Source organism: Trifolium pratense, linkage group LG3 (assembly GCF_020283565.1).
Source record: "Trifolium pratense cultivar HEN17-A07 linkage group LG3, ARS_RC_1.1, whole genome shotgun sequence".
NCBI classification, from domain to species: Eukaryota; Viridiplantae; Streptophyta; class Magnoliopsida; order Fabales; family Fabaceae; genus Trifolium; species Trifolium pratense.
Window position 1 is genome coordinate 24,758,319 of NC_060061.1, and position 23,437 is coordinate 24,781,755.

At 35.7% G+C, this 23,437-nt stretch overlaps 3 protein-coding genes and 1 long non-coding RNA gene across 6 annotated transcripts; 1 reads left to right on the forward strand and 3 right to left on the reverse strand.

Moving 5' to 3' along the window:
* Positions 1 to 733: 733 nt before the first annotated feature.
* LOC123913679 (protein arginine methyltransferase NDUFAF7 homolog, mitochondrial) lies at positions 734 to 5,398 on the reverse strand. Of its 3 annotated transcripts, XR_006811689.1 has the most exons (11): positions 5,164 to 5,397; positions 4,015 to 4,279; positions 3,781 to 3,924; positions 3,425 to 3,535; positions 3,121 to 3,325; positions 2,894 to 2,952; positions 2,265 to 2,317; positions 1,968 to 2,190; positions 1,357 to 1,465; positions 946 to 1,259; positions 734 to 888 (listed from the first exon to the last, which is right to left on the reverse strand). XR_006811689.1 is itself a non-coding variant. In XM_045964496.1 (10 exons), the coding sequence occupies exons 2-10, from the start codon at positions 4,201 to 4,203 to the stop codon at positions 997 to 999; spliced, it is 1,356 nt and encodes a 451-aa protein (XP_045820452.1). In that variant the 5' UTR covers positions 4,204 to 4,279; positions 5,164 to 5,397; the 3' UTR covers positions 734 to 996. The 3 variants fall into 3 exon arrangements, 2 of the variants coding, with proteins under 2 accessions (XP_045820452.1, XP_045820451.1); XM_045964496.1 differs by having other exon boundaries at positions 734 to 1,259; XM_045964495.1 differs by having other exon boundaries at positions 734 to 1,259; positions 3,781 to 4,279; positions 5,164 to 5,398.
* Positions 5,399 to 13,622: 8,224 nt separating this feature from the next.
* On the reverse strand, positions 13,623 to 14,626 carry LOC123914831. Its single transcript, XM_045966000.1, has 2 exons — positions 13,699 to 14,626; positions 13,623 to 13,651 (listed from the first exon to the last, which is right to left on the reverse strand). Exons 1-2 carry the CDS (start codon positions 14,624 to 14,626, stop codon positions 13,623 to 13,625), a joined length of 957 nt encoding a protein of 318 aa, XP_045821956.1.
* A 2,241-nt stretch (positions 14,627 to 16,867) lies between these two features.
* On the forward strand, positions 16,868 to 18,997 carry LOC123913682. The gene is made up of 3 exons (XR_006811690.1): positions 16,868 to 17,179; positions 17,277 to 17,660; positions 18,720 to 18,997. It is a non-coding gene; the product is annotated as an uncharacterized LOC123913682 (long non-coding RNA).
* Positions 18,998 to 19,085: 88 nt separating this feature from the next.
* On the reverse strand, positions 19,086 to 20,773 carry LOC123913680 (protein ELC-like). Its single transcript, XM_045964497.1, has one exon. It carries the CDS (start codon positions 20,548 to 20,550, stop codon positions 19,288 to 19,290), a length of 1,263 nt encoding a protein of 420 aa, XP_045820453.1. The 5' UTR covers positions 20,551 to 20,773; the 3' UTR covers positions 19,086 to 19,287.
* Between the last annotated feature and the right edge of the window lie 2,664 nt (positions 20,774 to 23,437).

Here is a 23,437-nt window from a genome sequence, read left to right on the forward strand (position 1 = left end):
ATTCTCTCTGGCGCCAATTTGGGTGGGCTAATTTAGCTTCTTCAAAAAAAACCTCCTTCATTTTGTCCGCCATCTCAGCCTTAGCATTCAGAATTGCCTCTACTCTCCACTTTCACCGCCTTATTATGCTCGTATCAGATATTGGGTTTATTATCGGCTGTGGTTTCCTTGTGTTCGCTATGGCTAACCTTACTCAGTTAAGGAATGGAACACATTCTGGTGGCAGCTCTTTTGTCACTTTGGCTGCCCTTCACATCTTTGCTCCTTTGTCCATTTTGTTTGTCATCTGTTACAGATTTTACACTTATTATTACAAACTTATATAGCGGCATGAGTCAATATGTGGTGGTTTGGTCGTAAAAGGGGAATTATGTCGTTTTATCTTATTATTATTATTAGTAGTATTATAGGTGTCGATGTGTTTATGTCGTGTCTAGTATTTATATTTGTGTCCGTCCTTTTTCTATTGCCGCGTGCTTGTAATATCATTTCAAATTGAATTAAATGGATAGTTTTATTTAAACAAATGTGGTTTGGTTGATTAACATATTGGTTGTAGAATCTTAAATTTGACATCAATGGAACATATAGATTTAACACAAACTCATACACACATATGTATACGTAGCAGCAGGGGAGAGACAGGGGAGAACTAAAATATAAACTCTTTACAAGCGCCGATCCCAAATTGACAACTCATGCTTCAAGAATCAATAATCCATGCTTAAAGAAGTTCATCCCAAATATAACTTTTATTAATTGTTTCTTGATATCGATTAATACAATGTGTATTAAAATTACTAATGTTGCCTCTTACAACTCTTACGAATTACAACATAAAGCATAACAAGAAGCTATTGAAGAAAGATTTCGATAAAAATTGAAAACCAACTATAAAGCATAACAAGAAGCTATTGAAGAAAGATTTCGATAAAAATTGAAAACCAACTCTAGTATAGCATGTGACAGCTTGATCATTTTAATTTGATTAAGCTTTTACTGAAAAGGAACTGGAACACCTTGGTTCTTGTTCACTATTGCCATTGCTTTATAGCGAGTACCCATACCAATCGGAGCACTATCATCATCTCCTTCCCAAAACGGAGCTTCACCGTCACCTACTAGACGCCAGTATCCGGTCCTCAAAGAGTCAGCTTGCTCTTCTGTGCAGTTTTGAAGAAGGGATTCAACACGAAAGTTTATTCCAAGGGCGCCAAGAAATTGAGATTGAGTAATTGGCCCATGTACAGACACTTCTTCTGCAATAGAAACAAATCTTTAGTTTGAGCATGTGTGTATAATGTCTAATTCTAATCATAAAACTGTGTCACAACTATCAAGCATGTGGAAAAGCACCTGAAGCTTCCTCTGCAGAATGTCTAATAGAAGCGAAATCAACGTATGCACTGAGATCAGCAGATCCGGGGTCATCTAGAAGATTGACAAACTTGTGTTTCCGTATTGCCTGCTTAATTGAAAGACCATTAAAGAATAAGGAAGAAGGATAGTTTTAATATAATGTATCAACCACCACATCACATTAGAAGATATACTCAGAAATTGGAATTTACTTCGTACTGTAACAAGATAATTCCATAACCATATCAAATGAAAATAAATTGCAATTTTATATTTGGAATGACAATTATTTAAAGCAATTCATCTGATCTATTGGTTCCCCATGGCACGTACAATACATTTCTAGTTGAAGGATTCGGTACGTACCAACCCTCACAAATTCCAAAGTATATGCATTTATCTCAATGATAGGATGAACCGAAGATTACAAGTTAATAATATTATCATCTATTTTAATCAGAAACTTAATCAACATGTTATGTTTATGTTCATTTTTCTGTGGTAGTACAGTTTAAGACAATAGATACTAGATACCCAACTTGGGAGACAGAACAAAGTAAAAACTAGAAAACTATATGATTAAGAATAAAAATGGAAAGATGCTAGACCTGGAGACTATCTGAGACTACTCCATCCAAGCCATAGTCAATGATTAAAGCTCCACCCCCATCAGAACTTATCCTTTCAACGATCGTCTGAGTCAAATCCATAGCTTTGGGGCAGATTTCAATTTGATTGAGCTTTGCAATCTCCTCGGTTGCAGCCCACTTGGCTCTTTTCAACAGATACAATGTTGCAGGTGTAGGATGTGGAGATAGAACAAAATTTAACCTATCAGATATAAGTATCAGTACACTCAGTCCAGGTAAAATACAATCTCAAGTAGAATACATTACAATACTTACGATGAATCTTCTGCCACGTCAACCATTTTCTCACACCATCCACGAGATGCTTTCTGTAGACCCAACAAAACGAATTTATTACATTACCTATGATGCCAATAACAATACAAAAAAAGGTATGAATACACAGAGAAGTGAGGTTTTACAAAAATTCAACTGTTAGTTAGGCAAGGTATGAGTATGGCGCAATTTACTTTGATGGATCTCAAGGAACACAAAGATTGTTTGCCAGGTCCAAGCTCTTTAAAGCATGTAATTGGTGGAATCGTTTAAATATTAGAAACAACAATTTGGGCAAGAAGCATTGAACATATCTTACATTTTATTCATCGCCTTAAGGATCAAACAGTAAAATAACAAAGACATAGTTAAGATAGACCAGCATTGTGATGAGTTGGTCTAGCAGAACTTCCTAGATAGACTGACCCAAATGACGACAGAAATAAATATCGATTACCAGAAAAAATGGAAAAGAACAGGAGAGGATGAAAGCATGCAAAAAGAAAAACAGCTGATGCACCATGAAGACAGCGAAAGCAAATGATAATTTCAGATTTTATATCTTAATTTTGCTGCATTGTACATACCCATAGTTTTAATTGAGGTTAATTGCACAAACATTTAATCACCTGAAATTGATGGACTGGTAGGGCATCAAAGAACTCGTGTGCAATGATAATTGTTGGCGCTGGAGCACAAGAAAACGAATACCTTGGTCAGGGAATTAGTCAAATATAGTACAATAAGACATTTTATGTTGATGCATGACAGAAAACAAACTTATATTTTCATATAACAAGTCAAACTTTGTATTTTATGTTGAAAAGGCTATTTTCAATGGAAAAACAATACATACATCCTGAAGGAACCTGCTCCAATGTAGCATGCCATGACACAGGTGTGCCAACCAAAGTGCTTACAGTTCTTTTATCAGTATCTTCATCTGCGTTCTCTTCATCAACACATTTCAAATTCTTGTGCTGAAGGTTTTTCAGTGCAGGACTACACTCCACCAGGTGTACATGTAAGGCCTCAGTGAAGTTCTTAAATTTAGAAGCACCCTATAAGAAATTTAACAACTTTGTTTAACATAAAAACAAAATGTCAACATTGAAATTGAAGTACAGAATCATATTAATATTGTGGTTTCAATTTCATACACGAAGAAGATCAGCCATAAGCGTTCCTCGTCCAGGACCCAGCTCAACTAGATTTACTCGTTCCGGTCGGCCCAATTGCTCCCACAGACACATCACCCATACACCAACCATCTAAGTTCACACAAAACAACATATTAGAATCATCCGGTCATTGTCACGTAAGGTAGCTCAGTTGGTAGCTACTAGGAACATTATTGGAGGGGCGGGATTCAAACCTCAGATTTCCCACACTTATAGTATGTGAGTCAAGCCATTAGGCTACCGGACAAAAAAAAAATCCTTCGGTCATTGAAAAATTTGATGAAAGATTGCAAACACAGTCCAAAAACATCTAATTAATGTAGAATCTAGCTAACCTCACCAAACATCTGGCTAACTTCAGGAGATGTGATAAAATCACCTTGAGCTCCAAAAACATCTCGATTGATATAATATCCAGCTTTAGGATTTGTCAAAACTTCTGACATATACTCACCTAATGAAATAGGACCTCCACGAAACTGGAAAGAAAAAAAATTGTGACCCAATTGGGATAAAGGGGAAAAGACCCAATTTTGTTTATGATTATGATGGAAAGAAGTGATGGGTACCTTGATAATTCCTTTGAGGTGTTTGACGAGTTCAGAATCAGAAGTGGGGTTGTGAGAATGTTCAGGGGGGTTGTGAAGGGAAGAGCGGTCGATGGAGATTGTAGAAGAAGAGAAATGGCATGGTGCTGAGTAGGTGTTGGCGATGGAACGATGAAATGTGCGAGATTGTTGAATAACTCTTCTCAGCATTTTGCTGTTTTTTTCTCTTTTTCTTTCTTTCTATGTTGTAATTGTAAGAGCCTGCGGTTATGTTCTTGCTTTCATTCTGGAGTAAACAGTCAATTTAGTCCCTAAACTATCTTGAAAAACAACAAAATAGTCCCTAAACTATCATTAAAAACAACAAAATAATCCCTGCATATTTTTGAAAAACAAACACATCCATACGTGATTACCTATCGCATACAACTATAGAAATTGCCAAGGAATTGCAAAGAAGAACAACCTCTGCTACAGCAGATAACAGAAAATCCTTGGCCAAACAATTCAAAAGCAAAGCAAACAGGACAGAGCAAAAGCAAGCCCCTCACAACACTTAAAAAAAGAACAAAAGCAAAGCATTGGTCAAACAATTCAACATTGATGCACTTAAGCAACAGACAAATAGCATTGACCAAACTAGGCATAAAACCAGGAAATCAATAAACCAATAGAAAAGGCATAAAACCAGGAAAAAAAAATTCACTTAAACTAGTAAATTCAACTTAACCACAATTTAATGCATAATCCATTCATTCATTGTGTAAGTCAACTAAACCATAATCCATCAAAAGAACCAACCAAAACACAATTCATAGTTAATCACCTAAGCCAAAATTCATCCCAAAAAACTATATTCATCATAAACTTAAATCATCATCAATTTTAGCATGAGGAGAAGGTTCAATGTCACCCAACTCATCAGTTTCAACCATCTAATATAACATAATGTATAGTATTATCAAACAAACCCAATTTGAAAGATAACACATTGAACAAACAATTGGAATGCAGAACATAAAAAAGTCTCATAAAAAACACAATCCATCAAACTCAAAGTCTCTGGAATATAAAATATGAACAGAAAGAGTGAAAGCAACAAAATACGAATCAAAATGAAATGCATTGAAAATGGTGTAGTCGTGAAAGAGTAAAATTGTGATTTGAAACCTGTTTTTTAGCGGCGGCGAGCGGTTAGTTGCGAGCAAAACGGCCGTTGCCGGAGAACAGAGCGGTTGGCAGCGAGTAAGGTGTTTGGCGGCGAGGATTTGTGGTTGGCGATGAGCAAATGTGGAAGGAGAAAGGAATAGTTATTTACATATACCCACACCCAAAAAAATCTAGTTACACCCAAATTTCATCAAAATTTAATCATAATACCAATACTGTCCTTTATATAAACTTTTAAAAATAATTTCTAATCTTTTATTCTATATAGAATGTTAACTTGTGCCCTTAAGGTACATGTTAAGAAGATAAATGTGGAAAATATTTATTGAACTTGTGTTGTATTCAATTCTCTAAGCATTAAATTCTTTGTATCATTAAATGCTATATATTTCTATTTTTAGCTAGCTTAACATGTGCCCTTAAGGCACAAGTTAACATGACCCTTATTCTATTTATAATGCTTCTGATTCACTATTCTCTCTCATATAAACCTTTCTCTCTCACAAATCCCATTGATGTGTCATTAATTTCAAATAAAGATCGAATTTGAATGTATTTCATTAAGAGGTTAGTGAGTTTATACTCATTCAATTCTATGACATTCTCTATTTATTTTTTATGGAAAATTTCATCATGTTTTCCTTGCACGATTGTGTAGGTTGTGTAGGTTAGTGAATATAAATTGAGTTTACATAACCTACGTCTAAATTTCATGTTTTCTTGCACGATGAACTCTTAACATGGTAAATTTCATGTTTTATTGCTTAGGTTAGTGAATGTAAACTGAGTTTTCTTACACAATGATCTTGAACGATGAACCCTAAACCCGTGAGGGGTGAGTGCACTAAAAAGTGTGAATGTTCATTAGGATTCTTTCTCACATTACTAAAAATAAATGCAGTTTACGTCTGTACCTAAAATGAATTCACGTTAACCACTTCAAACCCAGAAAATCAAAACACAAATCAAAATTGAGAGATGAAACTCAAGATCAACCTAATTTCATAAGGAACTTGCAGCAGATTCACAATCGAACTCAAAGAAATCGCAGAATCATGAATGAATTGGTAACTCAAAAACTTACCTTTCAAATTGAGTTTCAAAAGCATAGTTGGAGATGAACGCGACGGAGTACGGCGACGGAGAACGGCGACGACAGCTTGAGGTTTTTGGTGTGAATTAAGGAGGAAGGAGATGGAGGCAAGAAGGCGTAAGTTTTTTTGGATTGTATTGAAAATTTAATTTATTATAAGGGTATTTTAGTCCATCCGGGATGTAACCAGATTTTTTTAGGGTGTATGTAGAAAAAATCTTACATTTATTACAAAAATGGATAATTTTTTAAATTGAAACCCAAATTTTTAACATGTTTTCTTATAATTTTTTTATGGCTTAATTAGTAAAATGGTCCCTTAAAGACATTTTAGATTTCACATTGGTCCCTTAAAGAAAAAAAGGTTCACTTTAGTCCCTTAAAAGCATATCCGTCAGTCAAAATGATCATTTCCGTCAATTTTTTCAAAAACCTGTTAAGTCCACTATTATTAACAGTGTACCACCAACATCCTTTTTTTTTTCTTCATTTGTTCTTCATATTCATCAACCCAGAAAATTAAAATCAAACACATAAATTCAGATTCGGAAAATTCAGATAAATCATCAAGTATGTTCCTGCAAAGCTTCAAGTGTGCTGAGACAGTGGACGTTCAAATTATGTGTATTTGTATGCAAGAACACAAGGGTACACCGTACATACATCCAACAGAAGCACCAAAACAACAAGCAAGTATAATTCTTGTAGAACTCACATTATCTTAAGTGATCCACAAAAACCCCAAGAGAATGGGAGCCAATGAAGGTTGCATTAACATTGAATGGGCAAGATGAAGGTTTAAAAAATTCAGAATTTCAGATCTGGAACCATAATTTTTTTGAGTGAAACCAGAAATTCATATCTGAAATGAGAAAGAGTTGTATTTTTTAATTTTGGATTTGTTTTACTTTTTTTTCTTTCTGGGTTTGTTATTTGAAAAAATGGGGGTTGTTTGATGAAATTGACGAAGAAGGAGGGTGAAGAAGTACTAAGTTTTGGTAGTTCACATGCAGATACAATGCACCTTAGATATTCAATGGTATTTTTTCATAAAAAAATCAAATGTTTTAAATTAAAAAAATTAATGAGGTCTATGGTGGACCATCGATAATATTGGTCCACCTAAGACATTTAAAGTTAAAAAGTAACGGAAAAGACCGTTATGACTAACAGATGTATCTTTAAGGGACTTAGACGAGATTTTTTTTCATTAAGGGGCCATTTTGAAACTTGAAATGTCTTTAAGAGACCATTATACTAATTAAGCCTTTTTTTATTTACTGCTACCCTCGTCAATGCCAAAATCTAAATTAGAATTGCTATATATTTGAAAAAACAAATGTTTTTTTTTTACATCACATATTAAATTATTATTTTGTAGTTAATAATATATTAAATTTATTGGAAAGAGAAAGTGCATGTAAAAATATAGAAATTTATTAGTGGATTAAAATTATGGATGACAATGGATTGGGTACTATAGTATTCATCTCCATATCCGCAATTTAAAAAATTACACGTACCCATCCCTATATCCGTGTAGGTAACAACATTTGTATCCGTGCCCATATCATATGGGTACTTAAGTACCTGTACTCATTACCCATACTTTTGCTATAAATAAAACGATCAATTATAAAATATTATATCACTTTAATAAAATTTAAAAAATTTCAAAGATTTCAACGTGGACTCGTGAAAACTATAAACAAATTTATTAATAACCCTAATATAAAAAAAGTATTAATAACCTTTTGTGTTAAATTTCATATATGTTGACATATTCATATTGCGTTTGCATTTTTTTTTTATTGTGTTTGCATTATGTTATAAATAAACATTTTTATTAAAAATATGTAATAGTTTAATAGTGTTTTATTTTTTAAAATTGATATACATATATTATTATATAATAATATAAATAAAATAAATAAATATATAGTATGTGGGTATGGGGCGGGGTGGGTACTAAGGTTTCTATAAACCGCAGTACCCCCAAGGGCAAAAACGGAAATTCAGGGGGTAGAAAAGAAATGAGGGGATCGGGAGAGAAAACTTCCACATTCAATAGGGCACAATTAGTGTTTTGGCAGTAACATTAAACAAAGTGATGATGATTGTTTTCTTTATGGGTCATACAACATCATGCAGAGGATGTTTGTTCAATTATTGACTCTTATTTTTTTTTGTAAATTTTCTCTCTATTTGTTTATTTTCTTGTAGCTTATTGATGAACTAAATCAATACAATAGTTTCCAACATTTATTGTTATGGATATAAATAAATCTATAGTTTTGAATCATTATTTGTCTTTTTGTTAGGAAAAAATGTCTAATTATTTATGAATTCTACTTTTTCCTCCATCTATTATTTTCAAATTATTTAAGTTTATTTAATCGAGCACGTACACTTCTTGAATTAAATGTTTCCCGGTGTCGGGTATGCGTCGATGTCCGACACCGATACCTAATATTACATTGAATTGAATTAATTTCTCAGATATGTTGATGGAACAAACTTGTTAGTTAACATGTATTAGCCAATAGCCTCACTACAAAAGCAGAGAACCTTTTGGTGGAAGTGGCAAAGGCACAATAGTTAGTATCATAGTTTTAAAAACTGGACCGGACCGGCCGGTCGGACCGGTCCGGCCGGGAACCGGAGGAGTTGACGGGCCAATCAACACGCAGAACCGGTTCTGCAAATAAACCGGAAAACCCGGAGTGACCCGGCCGGGTCTACGGTCAAACCGGTGAACCGTGTAACCCGAACAGAACCGGACCGGTTTAAATTTAAATTAAAATTTCATAAAAATGACCAAATGTTGGCCACAGGAATTGAACACGGAACCTATGCATAAAGTTGGCTTAATTTACCACCAGGCCAACTGAACTTGTATGATTAGGATGTGCAAGATAATATATATATATATTTAACGATTTTTTCTTTTTGAAAGAACACACACATATATATTTCTTCTTCCTTCAAAAAACACATACATTTATTCTTCCTTCAAAAACCACATATATCTATTATGTATTGGTAAAATACATTATTTTTTGTTTGTTATTAATTGTGTTTTTCTCTTCTCACAAAAAAAAATTGTGTTTTTCTTAAAATTTATGAATTGTGGTTAATATTTTTATGGAATAATTTTATAATTAATAAAATTTAAGACATAAATATATTTTATAGACCGGGTTAGTAGTTATGCGGTCCGACCAGTGACCCACTGGTCCGACCAGTAAACCAGTGAACCAGTACTTTGACCGGGTCGATCACCGGGCCGGGTTTTAAAACATTGGTTAGTATTACCTTAATTTCTCCATCTTTAGATTGAAAACTACTGTATTTGGTTTCACAAGATTTCCTCAATTTAATAACCTCTTTTTGCAGCCTATCATATAGAAAACATGAATCACTCATTTGGTTTCTTGCTTAGCAAGTCTTCATCCACATCAACAATGGTTTAAATTCATGTATGTGTTCACCTGCATCTCATTTTCCTTTTCACCACTATCAGTAACTTCCATATCCATTTCTTCATGTTTTATGCACAAGTGTATATATATAGTTTGTTGAAAAAAGATATATGCTAAATAAATAGAAAGCAAAAAAAAAAAAAATTCTACTTTTATTGACGATCAAGTAAAAAGTAACGACATTATTCTTCTTATGTCATCTTCTTATGTAAACTTTGAAGTTAAGTTTGTTAGGAGACAAACGAATTTGGTTGCTCATACTCTTGCTAGGGCGACCAATGTTTGGACTAGTTTCCATAGATTTGAAATTATTCCATTATGTATTGAACATTTATTAGTTAATGATATGAATTAAGTTTGTTTGGTTAAAAAAAGTAAATAAAGAAGTAAAGATAACTTTATCTAATTGGAAAGAAATGAGAAAACAACATAAAATAGATGAAAGACAGAAGAATCGCTTGATTCCAACATCCTTGTTACGTGCATAAATAAAATTGTGAATAATTATTTGTTTTTGTTAGGAAAAAGTGTAATTATTTATCATTTCTACATTTTTCATCTACCATTTTCAAATTATTTAATTTTATTTGATATCATCAATCAACTCCGTGACAAGCATTCCATAATTTTAAAGGTTTTGTCACAAGTAATAACTAATAAGTAAAAATATAATATTGCATCATACACAACAATAAATCTCATATCTCATTTAATTCAACCAAAAGATATATATTGATAATTGATCTGATGGTGAGTCATTGATCCAGTAATAAAAAATAACTTTTTTTTTAACGTAAAGTATCTACTCCATTTCATTCATAATAATATCACGAATACAAAGGGGAACATCAATAAAAATGTGGAAACTAGCTAAGGATGTGGCCTCTCTTGCTAATACATGAGCGACCTCATTGGCTTGTCTCCTAATAAACTCAACCCGAGAGTTTCTAAAATGTGTGCTAAACATGGTCCTACAATCCTTAATAATATCACCAAGCTCAGACTCATCTCTATTCTTACTATGAAATTTAGTTACAACAATTTGTGAGTCAAGCTCGAAATCCACATGCTCCAGTTGTAAATCTTGAATCCATTTCATGGCATGCAACAATCCCAACGCCTCACCAGTGTCCACATTCATAATTGGAGAGAACCATTCCGTCTTAGCAAGTACAAAACTTCCTTGATCATCTCTAATGCATACTCCTATACCCACTTTGTTGAGAATAGTGGAGAAGGATGCATCTATATTGCATTTGTACCTTCCAATAGATGGTTTGGACCACCTAGTACCCGCTATAGTTGGTTGAATTCTACTTTGCTTTTGTTTCATTTCTTGTGCTTGGTTCCAACTTGTTAAGAGATTAATGCCACGATCACACACAACATTGACCGATTCTACTTCATTTCTCCACAATTTATTGTTCATATGTTGCCAAATACTCCAAAGCAAAACTGAGAAGAGTGAAAAGTGGTCTGCTGCCATATGTTGTGCTAGTTCAAGCACACATCCTGATACACTTGTAGTAGTGTTTAAGGAATGTTGAACTTGATGCCACAACCCACACCTCTGCCAAATTTGAATGCTATTCCTGCAATAGAAAAAAAGATGTGTACTATCCTCAACTAATTCGTTACATATCACACACATATCAGAGCAATTAACACCCTTTTGTTTAAGGCGAGCTCTAGTTGGAACACAATTTCTACACAGACGCCAAATGAAATTTTTAATTTTAGGAGGGATTCTAGCTTTCCAAAGAAAACTCCAGTTGCCAGAAACTTGAAGATGAGTTGTATCAAGGATATTCTCAACGCATTGTCGATAAGCGCTCTTGACGGAATATGTTCCATCCTTTTCATGTCTCCAAATTATCTTATCATGATTAACTGAATTAAAAAGAGGGGTTCTCAACACCATATCTGCAACTGAGGCATCAAACAAAGAATTCACTAAATTAACATCCCAATGCTTACCATCATCACCAAACAGGTCTGAAACATTCAGCTGGTGAAGTTCCTCTGCCAAGTTCGGTGGCTTAGAAATCACAACACCATTAACAAGCCATTGTTGGTCCCATATAGAAATATTGTGACCTGACCCAATGCTCCACTTGTAACCATCACGAACAATGAACTTTGCACTCCAAATACTTCGCCAAACATAACTTGGGTTGTGACCAATGCTAGACTGAAGAAAATCACTTCTAGGAAAGTATCTAGCTTTGAAAAGACGAGTGATTAAACTACCTGAATTAGTCATGAATTTCCAGGCTTGTTTTCCGAGCATTGCATAATTAAAAGCACTAATACTTTTAAACCCCAAGCCACCCACATTCTTGGGCATTGACAAACGATCCCAAGATAGCCAATGAATACCTTTAGACTGCTCCTTGTTATGTCCCCACCAAAACGAGTTCATCATCTTCTCAATCTCATCACAAAGGGAGGATGGAATTAGAAATATGCTCATAACATAGGACGGGATTGATTGTAGGACCGATTTGATTAAAATCTCTCTGCCTGCTTGAGATAAACATTTACTGCTCCAAGAAGATATTTTTTTCCAAATCCTGTCTTTGATAAACTTGAAAGTGGATTTTCTACTCCTACCCACCATCGACGGGAGCCCAAGATATTTACCAGTTCCTAATACTTGTTGCACTCCTAAGATGGATGCAACAGAGTCTTTAACAGAAGCAGCAACATTACGGCTACAATAGAATTCAGATTTTTGCAAATTGATGGATTGACCAGAGGCCTCTTCATATATAGCAAGAATGTTCTTCATAGCCAACGCCTCCTGGTCAGATGCTTTAAAAAACATAAAACAGTCATCTGCGAAGAGAAGATGAGAGATAATAGGAGCATTTCTACAAATTTTAACTCCATGTATGTCCCCTCTAGTTTCTGCTTTTCTGATCAATGCTGATAAACCTTCAGCACAAATGATAAATAAGTAAGGTGAGAGAGGGTCTCCCTGGCGCAAACCTCGGCCTGGAACGATTGGCCCTACTACATTGCCGTTAATAATCACCGAATAATCAACAGTTTCCACACATAGCATAATCCAAGATATCCATTTATGAGAAAAACCCATAGCTGAGAGGACGTCCCTGAGGTAGTCCCAATCTATTCTGTCATATGCTTTGCTAATATCTAGCTTGAGAGCCACTTCACCAACTCGGCCACGCGTTTTAGATTTCATGTAGTGGACTAGCTCGATGGCAGCCATTGCATTGTCAAGAATAGAACGCCCTGGAACAAAAGCGGATTGATTCTCAGATATGCATTTATCCAGAATAAATTTCAATCTATTGGCGAGCACCTTAGCAACCACTTTGTATAACACATTACATAAAGCAATAGGTCTCCAATCCTTCATAGAAGTTTGAACATCACCTTTAGGAATAAGAGTAATATTTGTGGAGTTTAAATTTTCTGGAAACATGCCTGACTCTAGCCAGTGGCAGCCTGCATTGTATATTTCAGTCCCACACATATCCCAAAAGTGTTGATAAAAACCCGGATTAAAACCATCTGGACCAGGACATTTATCCACCTGCATAGAAAACATCGCCTCTCTGAATTCTTCAAGCATAAATGGAGCTGTTAGAGCAGCATTATCGTCACTTGTTACCGATCTAGAAATAACATTTAGGACTGCATCACGTGAGCTTGTCTGCTTCTGGAACAACTCGACAAAATATTCTTTAGCAATAACATTCAGTTCATCTGAATTACTACAAACAGCCCCATTGGTATTTTCTAGAGAAACAATTTTATTAACCTTTTTTCGAGCAGTTGCAAATGCATGAAAGTATTTAGTGTTCAAATCACCATCTTTGTACCAAAAAATTTTAGCTCTTTGTCTCCAAAAAAGATCATCTTTTACTAGAAGGGAAGATAATCTCTTCTTTAAAGCATTAAAGTAATTAACATTGGAAGAATCAACCTGACCTCGGGCTCTTTCTAATCTCTTATGACATTTATCAATTTCTCTGCGAAGGTTTTGGAAATTGTCTTTACTCCACTGAGACATGGTTGCAGCACACATATCAAGTTTTTGCACAACACCATCAACACCAGTATTTTGCCAGCAACTCCTCACGATACTGTCAAACTCCGAATCCACTAGCCACGCATTCTCAAACATAAATTTGCGATCCGATCTAGGATAAATTCGGACTGGATCACGAACAAGCCATAAGGGGTAATGGTCTGATGATGTAACAGTCAAGCATTCTAGTCTAGCATCACGAAATGATTGACACCATTCTTCGCTAGACATAGCTCTATCAAGTTTCTCTTCCACAGCGCGATCAGTACCAAGACTTTTGAACCATGTAAATTGATATCCCTCCATGTGTATATCGATCAGGCCGGAGTCAAGAACTGCATCACGAAAGCCGTTTATCAACCAATTTGGCCTATCAACTCTACCTTTTTTTTCATCCGAGGAGAGAATATCATTGAAATCACCAATAATGCACCACGGTATATTAGACACATGAGACAAATGTCTAAGGAAGTTCCATGAATCTCTTCTTCTACTACCACCTGGATAACCATAAAAACCTGTAAGACGCCAAGTTCCTCGTCTAGCATCAACAACCTCCATATCAATATGATTTTGAGAAAAATTAGAAATAGAACAATTGGACTGTTTGTGCCAAAATACTGCCAGTCCTCCTCCCCTCCCTTCACGATCCACGGTAAAACAGGAATCAAAACCCAATACATAACGCAACTCTTCTGTTTTATTTGAATGAACTAAGGTCTCATACAATATCAATATATCCGGTTTATATTTTCGGATAAGGAATTTCAAATTAAGAACTGCATTCGGGTTACCGAGGCCCCGACAGTTCCAGCTAATAATACTCATTTACCAAACTAGTGATTCTCTTTTTTGTTACAGACCTCCTGAACTTGAAAATAGGCATGGTAGAGATCCCAATAAACCATATCTGACCCTTGTATGCAAATTGATCAATTAAAATATCACCATGACAAAAAGGGGGACTCAATAGATCAAAATTCAAGACAAAAATCCAATATAACCAAATCACCGACTCAATAAATAGGAAGCATACCAGATTGAAGAAGTAGAATCTTTGCATAATTGATTCAGATCACCTACAGGGCAAGAGGAGCAAAACCCCAATTGGAAAGAAAACCAAAACACCCACAAGGAGGCTTGACGGAGCTTCCTAGGAGAGACAAACAAACACTCACAAGGAACCTTGATGGAGCTTCCTAGGAGAGAATACAAGCGGCGAGTGAAATCGCGGCTGAAATTAGATTAAGAGTGGTATATTTGGTGAAACGGTGACGGCAAGGCTCGTGATTGTAATATTTATTCTATTTATGTACCATAGAACTAACCTTGTATATATACAACAAAAATCCCACAAGTGTATCCAAGTTCCTTTCGAAACAATACAAACAAGAAACGTGCCATTCACTTATCACTTATTAGCAGCATCTAAAACCAATATTCCAAATTAGTGGGACGCATTAGCAATGGCCTACGCAAAAAGGAAATTTCATAGGACAGACAGCAAAGACAACAGTTTAGTTTTCTATTTTGATTTTTGTTTTGTTAGACCAGTTTAGTTAGGCACTAAATATGAACTATTTTATTTTAGGTGCAAACAAACACATTTGGCAAATAATCAAAATGATGAACATATTTTTCTCCGTCCATCCTATTTCATCATAGGTACACTGTACACATAACACTGCTTGGCTGTGCCTACCAGTATAATTTAAGAGCGACCGAGTTAACTCACAAAGTCTAAACAAGCAGCAAACAAACTACCACTTCCTCTGAATCATAACATCAATCTACACCAACAAACAATCCTTTTTCAATTTTCCATGTCATTTTATCAAATAGCAGAAAAAGAAAAGATAAAATTTTCAACAAAGAAAAGTACTAAGAAATGGATTGTGCTTAAGCTAGCCTCTTTTATAATCCTAGGAAGATCTAATTCACACACGTATTTTGGCCCTGCAGATGAAAAGCGCATCTATTTGTGCCATGCTGAACATCTCTATAATCCAGCAAACAAATGTAACCAAACTAACAATTCTACATTGAAGTTATATACCTATTTAACTCTAAAAATAACAACCAAATCCCCTCTTCTTGAACATGTCTTAACTTGATAAGCATGTATACCATGAACACTGAAGCAGCAAATCTGCATTCCAGTAGCCCAATGGCCAAATGCACGAAAAACCCACCACCACATTCATCTATATATCTTTTTTTTTTATACAGAAAAAAGATGGTTATGAAATTGAACAACCTGTTCAGTGAACATGTTTTGTATGAGAAAACAATTCTTAGTATTTCTTTTACCATACACATTTCACAATTCCTTGTGAACTTAAAATAAATAATTTCTAGACCACACACAGACAGTGAAGCGTACAGAAGGGTGCATTTGGATTGATCATTCTACCAAAATGCTGAATGTAAAACTCATACAACATAAAAAGCTCATGCAATATGAAAAAATCAAATTCAAATATCTGTGACCAAACTTGTTCAATTTTATGCAATCCAAACAAATACAAGAGCAGCAAAGTCCTAAGCTACCATTGGTAATCTAGTACTGTTGGTAAAAGACCAACTGAGCATCCTAATTTAACCAACAGCATTACTGTTCCTTCTCAAAGAGGCCCCAAAAATGTTTAAGTCTGTTCAATTATCAAAAGCCAGAAGCCAGTGAAAATAGATACTTTGTCAAACACAATACACAAAAACTAAGGCATACAATTCTTTGAAAATACTTTTAAAAGTAAATGCAGGGAAGTTTCTACCATGAAAATTGAAAACAAACAAAGTCTTGCCGTCTTGATAATTAGTTAGAATGAGTAATTTCCGACAGTCAAGGCATCAATCAAAGCAAACAGAATATATATATACCCATCATAATATATGTAACGACCCAACTCTAGTTAATAATAACATTATTATTTAGAGAACCCAATTATGAAGTTTTAGTGGAAAATTAAGTATTTACAACTAGTAAAGGGCACAAATTATAATATTGAAGCATGAGGGGCAATGTAGACTTTTGACCATTTAAAAATATGAGTAATAAAAGAGATAAGTTATAGTGAAGAAATCACAATCTCCTCCATTCTTTCTCTGTCAAACCGAACCACTCCCTCCACCACCATAAAACTCCATTATTCAATTCCTCTAAATCCTTCAACAATCAAGCCTTGCATATACCTTTTTCTCTCCACCCATTATCATTGCAACTTGGTAGATAGAGGTTTCAGCTCTGATTCTTTCTCCCCTCCCATATGTCACAGTCGAAACCACCATTTGGATAGACCAAGCTCAATTTATCTTTCATTTGGAGCATGCATGTACGAATTAAGGTTTCAATCCATCAATTTATACCAAAGGAAAGTTAAGGTATGAATGAAAATTGATTCTTTTGTTTCTCTTGTTCTTTCACCATTGAACCCTAAGATTCCCTTTTAATTAATGTCCTTATTTTGCCAAAATTCAGAATTCTTATTCAATCTTGAGGCTTGTATTCATTAATCTTGCTTTGGGTTGGAGTATTCCAAGTATTGGAGGTAAATTATGAAAAATTCGTATGGACCTACTGCTAGTATTTGAGTGATAACTGTCACCATGTAACCCAGATTTGAATGGTTGTTGAATTCTCAGAATCGGGACGAATTTCCCTACAGTTTGAGTACCCCTTTCATAGGTTTTACCTTGGTAACGAAGTCCAGAGATGTGTTTAAAGATGGGGTTCTGATGCTGTAAAGTTGCAGGATTTTTGGCTGCGGGTTTCTACATGTTCGAGTCACACGAACTGATGCATAAACGTAGAAAATATGTTGGAATCTCGGATTCACTCAAGGATTTTCATCAACGGAATGAGGTGAGTTCCATAGATAGATTCCCTACCAATTAGTTCCCCGTCTATTCTCATGGAGAATTGGGTTTTGGGTAGTTTAGAAATAGAATGAACTCATAATAATTGTTACTTGATGAGAATAGTACCCTAGTTTAATTCTCTCAAAATTTGTGTAAATGTTGATGCATGATTGTTATTAATGTATGTGACTCCTTTCCCCTTGTTGTGCTACTACCTGTTGGCCTAAATTGTCACTAAAATGCATCTAGAGTAAGGCTAGGACTGTGTGAGGATAATGGTACAAACTGAATATTTTGCAGGAAACTTGGCACCTAGGCATTCTGCCCTCTGCATCTGTGGCGCAGACCACTGTGCTGGGAACACGAATGACAGCGTTTCCCACACTGTTCCTGCGCCTGAAGCATATCCAGCAGCCCCGTTTGCACTGTTTTGCGTTTCCGGACGCTTTTGGAACACCGTAACGTCCCTAATGGAACAAGATCTTTTAGGAATGAAAAATATAGTTGTTAGCTTAAGAAATTGCATAGGTTGGGTAGGGAAAACAAACAAAATACTATGGACTAGATGTATTATAAGTTAATTCAGGACAGGTAAGAATATTGACAGTTGATCTTGAAATGTAGTGGACTTTGGGCCACAAGTGTTGGATTTCTAATGCTAAATGTTTATAATGAATAAAATGTTAAGTTGTGGTCTATAAGGCACCAGAAAGACTTCCTTATGTAGGGGTTGGAGCTGGATTGAGATTCTACATAGAATTTCACACAACGATAAGATGAGGTATGACCGTACGCTTTAGCCCTGATATGATAGGGAATTTAGCCGGGTATGTAAAGGAATGGTTCGAGACTACTCACCTCGAATTATTCCGTAAAATCAACTCAGACAATTAATTGTGTCACACTTTATTTGCATTATACTGAAAATAATTGTGGAATGGATATGTATATAAATATGTTTGATCAATTGTCAAGACAATAAGATATTAGTACCACCCTAAGATAGGTGGGACTCACTGAGGCTTTAAGTCTCATCCCACTCCTTTTATTTTTTTTTTTACAGACAAACAGATTATGCAAGACATGAGTAAGAAGAAGCTGAGGATTGAAGATGATAGATGATAGATGATATATGCTATTAGCTTCTGCCTTGTTAGTTAGATTAATCTGTTATGTGTATTTCACCGGATTATCTCCGTTGTGTAATGGAAATTCATTTCTTGTACCTAATGATGGATTTATGTATTTATGAATTTTCCGAACAATTTACTCTGTAATTTTATTGTATTCGGATTCCATTATGTTATCCCTGTCAATATTCTAGACAATTGACATGGAGTGTTACAATATATACCCAATGTTTGTTTTTAAACTACGAGGGACAAACCTATGATCCATAGCATGTATACCTTTAAAATTTTAAACAAAATTTTAACCAAAATCATATCATTAAATTTGTATAAGAACAACAGTGCAGCCTCGTGCCCGTAAAAATCTCTAAGTTATTCAAGGCACAAGGAGCTGCGAATTTATGCTATTGGACAGAAGCAGAAACAAATATCAATCTATACCAAACAGAACTAACAATGAACGGTTCCATAACTTCAGATACAAACCTAGCCATTGTATCCTCAGCTACCATAATGATGATTCCTTGCAGCCATATTAGCAACCTGAGCCTGCAACTGAGCAGCTCTAACTTTAGCAGCCATAGCTCGGTGAAAGAACTGCTCCCTCGACAACACCCTGACACTCCTCATGTACTGATCAAACGGTACAGCTCCAACCTGAACACCTTTATCCAACGCATAAAGTGTATCTTCAATAGCCAAATCAGCAGCAGTAGACTCAAGCATCTGTTTAGAAAGCACATCCACACACTCAAAAGCATCCTCAACATTCTCCAAACTCATCTTCTTCCCTTGATTATCCCTCAACCAACCCTCCAAAACATCAGTATTCATCAAAACCATCTGAAGCTGCTGTTCCAAACCCTCCATCTCCTCTTGCATTTCCTTCACACCCTTATTCAAAACCTCCTCACGCTGCTTCAAAACCCCTTGCAAACTAAACAAACCCTCCATTTCAGCTTCCCTCGTCTTCCTCAAATTCGTAACATCATTATGCACCATCTCCACAAGCTTATTAATAGCATTCCTTTTGAAAACCTCAGTTGGATCCTCAGTATGAGCAGGCCGCACAGGCGAAGGCGAATAAGGCGAAGGAGGGTAATTATTATTCCTAGCAGGATGAACATACCCAGATGAAGAAACAGCTGCAAAATTAGAACTTTGATTGATATTTGGATTAGGATGATGATTATGATGAGGATTAACAATAGGGTTTTGATTAGGATTAGGATTAGGATTAGGGTTATTATTACTAGGTCTACGTTGGGAATAAAGAGGAGGATCACGACCAAAAATAACACTCAAAGATAAAACAAGATCAACCAAAGTAGCACTAGGGTAAACCCAATTATGCAAATAAGGAACAGAAACTAAACCAGAAGGATTAACATGAGGATGAGGGCGTTTGATAATCATGTCTCTGGTAGGGTTAACATAAACACAAGGTGGATGACGAGGGTAAGATTCCATGAGCCAAATAACAACGGGGATATTGTATGTGACGGATTGGTATGTCATCGGAATAGTTCCGTCGGCTTGGAGGAGATTAACGGTGCGGCCGTCGTTGTGAGTGAAAGTGGCGGTTTTGGGTTCAAGAGAAGGGAAAGCTGTGATGAGAGTGAGAAGATGTTGACGGATAAGCCATTTAGTGTCTTCTGCGTATGGTACTGCTGATGGACCGCGTTGTGAGAGAACGGAGCTTAGGAATTGTTGGATTTCTTCTGGATTCGGCGATTGGATCGCCGGTGGTGGTGGTGGTGCCATGGTTGATTGTTAGGGTTTGGTGTGATTGAAAATTGAGAGAATTGAGAATCGGAAGAAGGAATGATTTTTGGGAAGAAGAAGATGAATTAGGTGAAGTGAAGGAGACGGTGCTTTTGCCTTAACTTAACCACCTGGGTTACGCCTACGCGTAAGTCATTCCACGGTACTTTTGCACTTTCACTTTCATGTAAGTGATGAGAAAAAAACCGATTAAAATGAATGAATATTCACACCAATTTAAATCAGGACAAAAAATATATTATAATTATTAACTAACCTTGTGTAAAAAAAAAAAATTACCGTATTAACTAACCTTCATATTATAAATAATATTCTTCACGAGAATATTTAAATGTTAATCTAACAGTGGCTATGCGTATCCACCCGTGCAATATTGTAGCTACCGCGTTAAGTATCCCGTCTGGTGAGTACGTTTGCAAGAATGAAACTCAAAGAAATTGATGGGGGCCGCATAAGCGGTGGAGCATGTGGTTTAATTCGATGCAAAGCGAAGAACCTTACCATGGCTTGACATGCCGTGAATCCTCTTGAAAGACAGGAGTGCCTTCGGGAACGCGGACACAGGTGGTGCATTGCTGTTGTCAACTCGTGCCGTGAGGTGTTGGGTTAAGTCCCACAAAGAGCGCAACCTGTTTTATATATCTAGAAAAACAAAATTCATTTATCCTTGTATCCCATGAAAAGTTATTTTAAAAATAAATCTAATCTAATAAACTTAAAACAACTCTTTACAATACTTGATGACGTATCGTCACACTCTAATAATCCATGCTTATTTGAGGAACATTAGACTTATTTTAGAGTTTTTAAGCAATAAATCAAGAGAAAATCGGCTCGGAAACAAGATTACTTGATACACAAGAAAGCAGGAAAATATGCAGGAAAAATCTCATTTGAACTACGCTGGGGGCGTACCCCATCACGCGCCACGTGATGAGGGTCTCAGAGAGCCCAAGTTTTCACTCTGATCACGCGCGACGTGATGCCTATCACGCGCGGCGTGAAGCTTTGATCAAGAAAGGATTGCTCTCTGACTAGTGCCACGCGCGGCGTAGCATTGATCACGCGCTGCGTGATGGAAGGAAAATGAACTACGCCGGGGGCGTGGGACGTTACACGCGCGGCGTAGGATGAAGATCAGCAACCACGCGCGGCGTGATGGATCTGACGCGCGGCGTGGTTGCAATTCCTATATAAGAAAACTTGATTTTCTGCACCTGGGTTCGAATTTTTCTGCACTGGTTCATATTTTCTGAGATTTTGAGCAAGAACGAAGGCCTGGTCCTGGAACGAAGGGTACAGATGCAACATCTTCAACACAATGGAGTCAAGAACCATGAAGTTGAAGATAGAGGCTGATCAGATCAAGATGAGGAGCTAGATTCTTCATCGAGGTAGGATCTAGGATAGCTTAGAATGTAGTGTGTTGTTGTGTAATCTAATGTATCCGTGAAATTACTCTTGTAATAGTATTCACTTAATGCAAATCTATGTTTAATGCTTTATGATTCTTGATCAGTTTTATAATGAATTTAGATTTAAATCACGTATGAGAATATTGATTTAATTTCCGAATTGATTGCATTAAGCACTTGAGTGTTTCCGGTCGAGAGATTGAAACATAGAGTGTAGCGAACGATCAACGCGTTTTCAAATACTTCGTAGTCGGTAGCTTACATCCGAGAGATCGGAGGAATATCGACAACGGATAGGGTGAATTTTGACAAGAGATTGCGATTCACCATATTGTTGATCTAGTTGTGAATACTTGAGTGATTTCATATGATATGTTAGATTGCATGCGATAAACTATAGTCTAGGTGATTCCGATGATTCTACCTCACTTTCATATCATTGAATTAAGCACATTTTCTTACCATCAAACTACTCAACTAAACTCCCAAATATGTTTGTTAATTTCAATTATGTTCATAGACACAATTCCCTTGTATAATCGCGCAATCCCTGTAGATCGATATTCTTTTATTACTTCGACTATATTTGTACACTTGCAAATTGGTAGTCAATACTCATACTTAAATATTCAACCACGACCTTACCACTCCTTGCTAGATGAAAGAATTGTGACATTTGCAATAATGGTTCGATTCTCAATCAAACCACACTCATGTTTCCCCTTCAAAAATTGTTCCAAAGAGTTTCCAATTGAGTGCATAGCCTAACCCATGTTCATAAGACAAATATTATTTATAGTAGGCAAATGCTGAATATTGAAACCACCTATATACTTTGAGAGAGTCATCACATCCCACTTAACACCATATCCAATTCCCTCGTATATCTTGTGTGTCCCTAGACAAAAATACATTCAAATGGTATGGTGTCACTTTAGTTAGTTTTTATTTTATTTTTTCTGTATACAATTACATAATAATCTAATTCGAAGATATTTATTTGTTTAAAGTCTCATCTTACTCAACAAAATTCTCCAAAAATACTGAATTTTCAAATATGTGAATTAAAACTCATAGAACACATTAAACTCTCAAAAAGAAAGGGAAAAATGTATGAAAGGTCTAAAGTAAATAAAAGAGACTATATTTTACGAGTCAAGTGAAATAAAAAAGGTCTCAAGCATGTTTCACCCAACAGTCAAGAACACATACTTCAGCTTAACAATTCACACATACTTGGAAGGAATATCAAATGAAACGCGACCACCCCTCACATCACTCGAAAAGCAACAAAATGTCACTACAAAATTACTCACCCATAAGCCATGTTGGGAGGATCGTCTCCGGTCAAAATTATCTCCAGTTAAATTTGGACCATTGATTCTTTTTTTTTTTTTTGCAAGCTGGTAAGAACAACAAAAACATTTGTATGGTGAGATTGGTACTGGAAT

Bases quoted from the DNA above. Each gene is read 5' to 3' on its own strand.
- LOC123914831 (XM_045966000.1), bottom strand. From the start codon at position 14,626: ATGAGTATTATTAGCTGGAACTGTCGGGGCCTCGGTAACCCGAATGCA. The intron at 13,652-13,698 runs GTCAGGTTGATT...GCTTTAAAGAAG, and splicing joins GAGATTAGAAAGAGCCCGAG to AGATTATCTTCCCTTCTAGT.
- LOC123913679 (XM_045964495.1), bottom strand. From the start codon at position 4,203: ATGCTGAGAAGAGTTATTCAACAATCTCGCACATTTCATCGTTCCATC. The intron at 3,536-3,780 runs GTTAGCTAGATT...GTGTGAACTTAG, and splicing joins TTAGCCAGATGTTTGGTGAG to ATGGTTGGTGTATGGGTGAT. The intron at 1,466-1,967 runs GTCTAGCATCTT...TCAATTAAGCAG, and splicing joins TAGTCTCAGATAGTCTCCAG to GCAATACGGAAACACAAGTT.
- LOC123913680 (XM_045964497.1), bottom strand. From the start codon at position 20,550: ATGGCACCACCACCACCACCGGCGATCCAATCGCCGAATCCAGAAGAA.